At 43.5% G+C, this 8,692-nt stretch overlaps 3 protein-coding genes across 5 annotated transcripts in view; 1 reads left to right on the forward strand and 2 right to left on the reverse strand.

Annotated features, from left to right (window-relative positions):
• Positions 1-4,083, forward strand: part of wwc3 (WWC family member 3) — a 41,436-nt gene extending 37,353 nt beyond the window's left edge. The window contains exons 18-23 of the mRNA XM_020603415.1: positions 99-246; positions 343-507; positions 598-690; positions 780-1,007; positions 1,084-1,211; positions 1,930-4,083. Of these exons, the coding sequence (XP_020459071.1) occupies positions 99-246; positions 343-507; positions 598-690; positions 780-1,007; positions 1,084-1,211; positions 1,930-1,996 (829 nt within the window). The 3' untranslated portion in view covers positions 1,997-4,083. The remainder of the gene's footprint in view (positions 1-98; positions 247-342; positions 508-597; positions 691-779; positions 1,008-1,083; positions 1,212-1,929) is intronic.
• On the reverse strand, positions 2,736-8,235 carry traf3ip2l (TRAF3 interacting protein 2-like). Of its 3 annotated transcripts, none has more exons than XM_020603419.1 (10): positions 7,998-8,235; positions 6,955-7,053; positions 6,067-6,710; positions 5,892-5,928; positions 5,732-5,796; positions 5,533-5,630; positions 4,947-5,015; positions 4,646-4,762; positions 4,479-4,553; positions 2,736-4,332 (listed from the first exon to the last, which is right to left on the reverse strand). In XM_020603419.1, exons 2-10 carry the CDS (start codon positions 6,996-6,998, stop codon positions 4,186-4,188), a joined length of 1,296 nt encoding a protein of 431 aa, XP_020459075.1. In that variant the 5' UTR covers positions 6,999-7,053; positions 7,998-8,235; the 3' UTR covers positions 2,736-4,185. The 3 variants fall into 3 exon arrangements, with proteins under 3 accessions (XP_020459075.1, XP_020459073.1, XP_020459074.1); XM_020603417.1 differs by having other exon boundaries at positions 6,067-6,734; XM_020603418.1 differs by lacking the exon at positions 7,998-8,235 and adding an exon at positions 7,876-7,960 and having other exon boundaries at positions 6,067-6,734.
• Positions 8,236-8,388: 153 nt separating this feature from the next.
• Positions 8,389-8,692, reverse strand: part of chd1l (chromodomain helicase DNA binding protein 1-like) — an 11,658-nt gene continuing 11,354 nt past the window's right edge. Inside the window, exon 25 of the mRNA XM_020603567.1 lies at positions 8,389-8,655. Within this exon, the coding sequence (XP_020459223.1) occupies positions 8,533-8,655 (123 nt within the window). The 3' untranslated portion in view covers positions 8,389-8,532. The remainder of the gene's footprint in view (positions 8,656-8,692) is intronic.

The following is an 8,692-nucleotide window of genomic DNA, read 5'->3' on the forward strand; positions in this document are numbered from 1 at the left end:
TTTCTGCTTGAGCTAGATCCTCCTCAAGCCACTCACAGAATTCACTTCTTTTTGCTTCCAGTATATATGTGCTTTGGTGACAAGTGTGTGTTTTGCAGGAGTTGGCAGGCGGAGTCGGTGGACAGCGGCTGCAGCAACAGCACTGCCTTCACAGCTCCCTGCTCAGAGGGCCTGTGTGCGGAGGGCATCTGCATCATCACCGGGGGGCACTGCAATCAGACAATCAGCAAAGTCTGCACAGTAAAGGTAAAGTCTACAGCAGCAGTAGCGGGTCACTGCTCATTTCTGTCCACAGATAGCGCAGGACTCTGGCATTAAAGTGCCATTAACACATTGTTGCAGGTGGAGAAGGCCACCATGACAGAAGGCCTGTTCCCAGAACTGGTGCGAGTCCGGCCCAAGGAGCGGGGAGGACGATGGGGTCACACCTCCTCCTTTATGCGTGGCAGCACCATTGTTCGCTCTCAGACTTTCTCTCCTGGGGCTCGTAGTCAGTATGTCTGCAGGGTGAGTGTTTGCAAACAAGGAGCATTTTAACAGACTGTTAATATTTCTGAATGCTTGCTCTACATAAAATGGCTGATTTTTGCCTTTCAGTTATATCGAAGCGACAGTGACAGCTCAACCCTACCAAAGAAGTCCCCTTTCGTCAGGAACACTTTGGAAAGAAGAACACTGCGATATAAACCGGTGCGGTCTGACTCTTAATGATCAGAAATACATAGAAGAGTGTGATTAGCATCTAGTTTCTTAGTTGTATTTGTGTGTGCGAGCAACAGTCATACCGCTCCTCCCTGGCCGAGCAGCCGACCCGTACCTCCCTGGACCTGGAGCTGGATCTCCAGGCCTGCAGGACGCGTCAGAGGCAGCTGGAGGAGGAGCTGAACGCCCTGAGGGAGCTGAAGCTGCGACTGGAGGAGCCACAAACCAGGGAGGCCACCGATATCCCCCACTGGGCCCTGAGGGACGAGCGCTTCCGCTGCCTGCTCAGAGAGGCCCAGAGACAGGTGAGACTGGAAGCAGGGTGCTGTAGTTACTTTACAAGCCGTGTGAGAGTCAGACTTGCCATTATTTGTTCTACAGGCGAGCCAAAGCAAGCAGGAGCAGCGTCAGGAGGAGGCGGTGGAGAGGAGGCTGAGGAAGGCTTCCAAAGAGGTTCTGCAGATGAGGGGGCAGAGCCAAAAGGAACCCCTGCCTGTGCAGACATTCAGGTTGGCACTGGGCTGACTCCTGGTCAGTTTTCGTACTCTACTCTGGGGAACTGTTAAATTCACACTGAAGGTCACAGTGGAGGTGAAGTTGGTGTCCTCAGCTTCACTTATTACCAATTAAACCAGAATGTACAGGTGTGATATAATTATAAGATGAGAATGAATAAATCTGATCTCAGCCACATTTTTAGAAATGTAAACAAAGTTACTGTGAATTAATGTTGGTGAATGAAGTGTCGGCCTGATTATAACATTTTTGTGGACCGGTTTTGAGGCTCCCATTCTGCCATCACACCTCAGGAACCCGTTTCCTCCATGGCACTAAAACACGTTAAGAGAAACTCCAGTAGTTGAAACAGGGATGCAGATGTGATGCATCTGATTAGTCGAGCCAAATTAAAGGTCTGTGCTCTGTGTTCAGTATTAGACGCCACACACACACACACACACACACACAAGTTTGTGGTCTTACAACCATGTTAAGTGCATAAAACACTGAAGCCTTTGCTGGTGCATTTGTTGATCAGAGAAATAGTGTAAAACTATTTTCAGCAGTGCATTTTTCACCACTTGTGTGCATGTTTGAGAACAGCCTACTCATAAAACACTGCCCCATTGCACTACTGCAGGTCAGAAATCTCCCTTAAATTTACCACTCTGTAAGAAATGGTGTTATGTTCTCTCCATTCAAAATGAAACCCGTTTCCTTTGTCTGCAGAGAGAAGATGGCTTTTTTCACAAGACCAAGGTTCAACATACCTCCTTTGCCAGCTGACGATGTATGAGACCTTACCTCTGTATTACGTGACTCGACATGAAGTATTTGTCAAATATTTTCCCAGCTCATGAAGTACAAGCTTCTCTCTACCGAGGACACAGGCGGGGTGACACACAGATGATGTTGAAGATTAGAACGTTTCGCTTTTTCAGAAATGTTTGTGTGGCTATTCATGACATGAACACAGCAGACACATGGTTACCGACAATAGCATGACTGTTCATTTCCTTTTTGGGGACGACACCTTTCATAAGGAGACGGTATCTCTTCACTCCTGGTTTACTTCTGTTTGTACAAAAAGGCTGGAAGACGGGAACAAAGGTCTGTTTGGACAAATTCACTGTACTGTAACTTATTTTATAGTACTTTTCCTTGAAGGAAATTTAAAAAATAAACGCTTCCTGCTCTTTCAGTGTATTGTGTAGCTTTGAACAAATAGCACTTCAGTGTTTTTACATACAGTAAATGGAATAGATTTTTTGGCCTTGCCTCAAACAATTATTTACATAGAATGTTTGTAATCTGCTTTTATTACGGATGTTGTCTTTTTATGTTAAAATTACTTCATGTACTTTTCAATATATGGATGAACATATGAAACACTGTATTCAGATTTTTTTTTATGATGTATGAACATCTGCAGTGTTACCTCTTGTGAAGATAAAACTATTAAACCGCATCTCAACGCTTTGATTTTATCAGCTGCATACGTTCCAGATGCAGGCAATGCTTAGGGATTTAACTCGTGATTAGCCTCTGTATATTCTGCACACATTTTCTTCAAGTGTGTCACAATGTTACACGTGATTTTATGTAACCACAAAGGGGTGGTGATGACCCATTTGAAGTCTACACTTGCGATTCTTGAGAAGGCTCACCACACACAGGCAGCTGTGTCAGCTACTTATCTTGATACAACATCCTGTTTGAGCTTTTCCACACAAGCTGCCAGAAGCCAGGGAGAAGCAGAATGTGGTTCTATAACATTACAGTGCCGGTACATGTGTTACTAGTAAAGAACAGTGAAACGTGCACATTCTTATTCCCAAACAAAAGTGCCCACGCAGCCCTCGAGGCAAACCAGTCCCAGGTCTGTGCTTGTCTGTGGGTAACTGTCAGGATAAGGGCCAGCTTCATAGGCAGTGAATGCATTTCCCAGAGGATGAGTTTGTGATGCAGGCCAACACATTGTTGAGCTTGTTAGTTTCAGTACACTGTGGAAAATCAACATTCAGACTACACTTAATCAGTGACCTGTAGTTTTGTAATTAATGGCCTAAAACAGGCAAAACCTATGTGGTCCTTTAAGTTGAGCTAAGCTAAGTCAGCACCTTGTTTACCAGTAAAAACTACTAAGTTACAAAACATACTGAAAAATATCAATTTACCATAATTTAATACTAGATGTGGACCAGAAAAAAAGCATAATTGTGATGTGACAGAAAAAAGACCAAATACATCATTTAATACAAACTAAGATCTAAATGTCTAAACGTCTACCATGCATCAAGTGTCATAAAAATTTAATAAATTATGCATTGTATTATTGTCACTCTTCAAAACACAACACTAACTATCAGTTTGACAGCTGTTTGCATTAGATAGACTGTAATAAGGCAGCACGTACCAGGGACCATATCTGTCAATGTTTACATCTGGTAAATGAAACCCCTGCTGGTCTACTGGGTAAATATACAGTCAGACTATTCATCATATAGACTCTATATAATAACGAGTCCAAATAAAATGTGAAAAATCTTTCATTTACAAGAATACGTGTTCAAATTCTATGATATATGGATTTAAAGAAAAAGATTGTACCTGTCAGGTTGTGAAATTAACATTTCTCATGATGTCGTAGCAGGTGAAACGCTGAGGGGTTGATGTTAAAACATGCAGAGTGACGCACACAGGTAAAGTACAGAGAGCAGAAAGTCTCTATGTCTCCAAAGCAATGTTGGCACCTCACTGAGTTACGTGGAATTTAAAACTACTCATTACACTTGCGCAACATCACAGGAGGATGGGTCACACAGCATCCTTAACGTCACAGCAATTTACAACCTCTACCCAGTCGCACAACAACAACAACAAAAAATTTTTTTTAAATCCTGTCCACACTTCCCCGTTCAGCTCGGCAAGGACCAGGAGCTTTCCAGAGAGATGCGTCTGGATTCCAGTCTAGCTCTGATGTTTCTATATGGGGATGGACACAATGGTTGGTAGCTCCCCAATCGGAGGTGGTTTATATTTCTCAACCCTCATCAGCCGCCGCAGAATGTCATCCCGATCACGCGGCCAGCCATACACATGTGTGTTTTGAAGCCAGTTAGGGACATGACACTGGGATCACATATTAAAAGAAACGCACACACAGACAACAGAACGAGCAGATGGTGAGACTTAAGGTTTGTTAAGGACAAATCCTAATGCTGTTGTGACACAAAGTAATCTGCACTCTCTCTGCTGTTGTTGAGTATAAAACTAACCTTTTTAGCACCAGGGAACAAGATGGGAATGAACCTGAAATTCTTGCTTCCATTCTGGATGAACTCATTTTGGAGCTGAATAACATTAAAAAAAAAGGACAAGGAATCATAAAAGTCTCAAAAATGGCAATTTCAGTGCTGACTTTGGAGCAGAGGTGGACTCAGACCTGTTTGTGTATGTAGACTGTGTTGAAGGTCCTCTCGTCGTTCTCCAGACCAACAGGGGAGGCTGTCACTGTCTCGTAGTACTTAGGACTGATGATGATGATGATCAGGTACTCTTTCTGGGTCAGCAGACAACATAACCATGACTGATGATTACTGTCACTATGAATGAGCTGCTGTCATTCTTGTGCTACAATAACTGCTAGACAAAACACATTCCCTCTTATGGAAAGGAAAAGAGCTCAACATTAGCTTAAAAGGTGTTTTAAGGGGTTCATTATTTAAGTTATTAACCAGTTTTACCTCACTGAGGTACCGCTCCATGAAGTCTATCTTGCTTATACTCCTGAACTGCTGCTCAAAAATGTCGATCTGAAACAGACAAGTCAGAAAGTTGACACCCAACAGGCAGAGCTATATTTAGCAACCAGTCAAAATGTAGTTAAAGTAACACTTGACATCCTTTTTACAATATGCAACATATCTTTATGGCATAGACATAGAAGCGACAGATAGCCAAGGCTAGCATCACGTAAAGCTCCTTAACTATTATAAATAGGTCACCTTCAGTAAGGCAACATCTTGGTCACTGAGCTTGTTATCCCACATAAATAATGCAGATACTGAACAGCTAAACTAGTCCTGCCAGTACATAACTACCAGAAAATGCTTTTGACTCAAACTGAAATCACAATTTGGTGTGGTTAACAAGTTTTATAACATTATATTATTATTATGATGATTATTATTATAATCCCTGATGTTTTTACAAATGTTTGTGTCATAAAATAAAAAGCCCCTTCAGCTCTTCCAGTCTTACATAAGACAGTATGCTTGTTACTAAACAGTTACTGTGCTAGCACAACATTAAAAAACCCAATGTACATACGTGTGTATCAAAGCCATTGTGTCGCAGCAGAGCAACAAAGTTGATGATCTCATTGACGTGCTTGTCGTTGTCAGCTTCGTAAGTGACAAAGACCCTCCCTGTTTTCAATAGTAATAAACAGAAATAACGAAATGAGTGGACAGCAGCTCGGACGGTACCTTGATTTTCTAGGAAATCTACTGTAGTAGTTAACACTTACTCTGTTCCAGAGACAGTGGTGTACCATAAGGAGAGCGCCTCTCTTTAACTGGACTGTTGTAGCCACTGCATGGAGTTAAAGATTATTTTTAATTGCAGGTAGAAACATGCAACATGCTGTGGAAATCAAATGTGTAGTTACAAAACAAAAACCAACTCACCTCTGTGTGTGTCCAGCTCCAGGAAGTCTGCACTCACCTGGATTTGAAGCAATAAACACAGAGGTCAGAAAAATCTCTTATTGCCTTTCTGCTTATGATATTGTAGCATGATGAACAGAACACTAATGTAGTGCTCATGGTATTTATTGTGACTGATGCACTGTGTCAGACTTACGTGGGCTGTGCCCTGGGTGGTACTGAGGCCAGGGGTATTTGGGGGCCATAGGCCCCCTGTTGAAGGTGTCTGCGGGGCACTGAGCACAGCAGACTGCTCCCTGGGGTGAGCATGAGTACGGAGGCAAGGTATGGTGACCTACTGAAGGTGGGTTGGAGTGCAGAGAGAGCGGCTGCTCTAAACTGCTTTCATTGGGGCTGTGTCTGCCAGGAAGGGACAGGAACTTGTAGCCGGAATAGCAGCTCTCTCCAGAATAAATGGAGTAATCGTTTTGGCTCCAAGAGGATGGCAGGCTGTTGGGATACACCGATTGGCTGCTGGCTGTGCTCGGGTGGAGCCAGTGCCCTTCACACTGGCTGGGGAATGGAGTGGGCTGGCTGTAGCCTGGCAGGAAGCTGCTATGCACCTGGTAGGAGCAGTAGCTCAGGCCAGACTGGGAGAGAGCAGGGTTGTGGTTATGTTCCTGCATCATCTGTCTGCTGAACAGAGAATCATCATCGTGCTCTGGAAGAGGGCGGTGGTCATCATGATTTGGGGCGGAGTCTGTCTTGTGGACAACGATGGCTTCTCTTTGCTCCGTGCTCATGGTTTCATCATCCTCTTCAGGTGTGTTGTGGTGGCTGCTCAGGTATCTGCTCAGCTGGCTGACGTGAGTGTGAGCACAAGACCTTTAGTCACATCAACAGGTAAGTGAAAGTTGTTCAGGACCACCAAGATCTAGTGGAGCTGCTATTTCACACAAGTTGTATTTTCTCGTGTGTAACAGTTGGCTCTGTTTTTAATCACTTCTTATCACAATTAAACTGCATCAGTGTGAACAAGTCTGGATATAACCATAGTGTCAGAAAGGCAGCATTCTGTACCAACAGTGTCTGTTGTCCTGCTCACCTATTTGGTGCTAAAGCCGAGTAGACTGAAGAAGGCAGCATCATTGGGCCTCCTCCTCCTGAAGTCCATGTGTGTCAGGTTTAAGCTGCACCTGAAATTCTGTCAAGGACAAGTGTCATTTTAAAAAAAGGATGAACAAAAGTGGCCACAGTACATTAAGAGATTCATAAAGCAAACTTCATATAACAGCCCACACTTGCTGATCTGCATGAAAGCGCATTCAGTATATGACGGCATGTCACCCACACAGGGGACTTTTCTCTAATACACAGGTGACAAATTAATGCACATGTGGGAATAAAAAAAAAAACAATGACTGTCACTGACAGGAGGGAGACTGATGGAAACTCAAACCACAAAACTTCCAAAAGATAAGTAACGATACGCTTGATTAATGGCACAAAACTATTTCATTACTTATAACGTCCACATTTCCTACAGACAGTAAACGCACTGAAAGGCCTGTAAACTGCTTTCAGAAAAGTAATGACATAAAAAAAGTGAACAACTTACACAAAAGTTATTTTTCATACTTTTAACACATTTAGCAAAGCCAATATGAATTCAGGTCTGGTTAACATCGGGTTAGGTGGCTCTAACCTTATACCCGATAGTTCCTGTAAATGTAAATGTAAATACACGCTCTATCATAGCGCCTTTGTGGTCGCACGCTTGTTGTTTGCACTTTCCACCGTGTGACTGGAGCTGATCCAGATACGGCCTCCGTCTGACTTCACTTCTCACACTTTTACCTGGACGAAGTGTTAAGCTCTCAGGACATTAAACATTAGACATTTCATAAGCCGTGTAGCCTACAAGCCAGAAGTTGCTAAGATCCCTTCACACCTGCTTCAGTCCGAAGTTGAACTTTATCATTAGAAAAAGATTAAAACCAGGGTTTAAAAATGACTGTTCACTCACGCTTCTTGTTTTGTTAAAGGCTTTAAAATCCGCCTACACATACTGGTTCAACAACACAGGCCTAATTATTAGAGAACATGACCAGGTAACCTGCTGTGTACATTTACCCCACGTCAACTCACCGTCGCTGCGTCAACTTCTCAGTTCCCCCACAGGTGTCGGCCTCCTGACGACACGGCCACCGTCAAACATTTACATTAAGGCTACAACACACTTGACTACTTTTTGTGAAATATAAAGTGACAGCGGTGCTTTCTGTCGCGTCGCCAAGAAGGATGAAAAGATATTGACGCAACGGATACGTTTGTTCTTAGTTTGCCGCTGAGCAGCACCGCCCCCCCGGCAAACCGCACCTCCCAACCACCGTGTGTGCGCGCGCGCTGCACTTCCTCCCACCCACACGTGCACGCTGGGTTTATTACTGTTGATTTATTACACAACCGCTGGTTGATTAGTGCTGCAAACTGTATCCTGGCACAAGTGTCAACACAGCAGAAGAGACACGTGTTCGTCCATTTACTCTTTATTCCATTTTTAAATCAACCATTACAAACTGCTTTAACAATGAACACGTTTCACCAAGCCACCCAAAGCTCATTCAAGCTCTGGTTAAAAGGAGAATTTTAAAAAAGAGATTAAAACTAATGAATCAAGGTGTTAAGTGAGCAGATGTATGAATTGGGCAGTGTTGACTTTTCGTTGTTTGGAGAAGCAGGACTCCAGCCAGGTCTTCTGCACAGGGACAGCCTGGGAGTACTGACGCACCAGGTCTTGGAGCTCCTGGTCCACACAAACCATGCAGCCAAAGTAAACATGA

The sequence above is a fragment of the Monopterus albus genome, unplaced genomic scaffold, assembly GCF_001952655.1.
Source record: "Monopterus albus unplaced genomic scaffold, M_albus_1.0 scaffold61.1, whole genome shotgun sequence".
NCBI classification, from domain to species: Eukaryota; Metazoa; Chordata; class Actinopteri; order Synbranchiformes; family Synbranchidae; genus Monopterus; species Monopterus albus.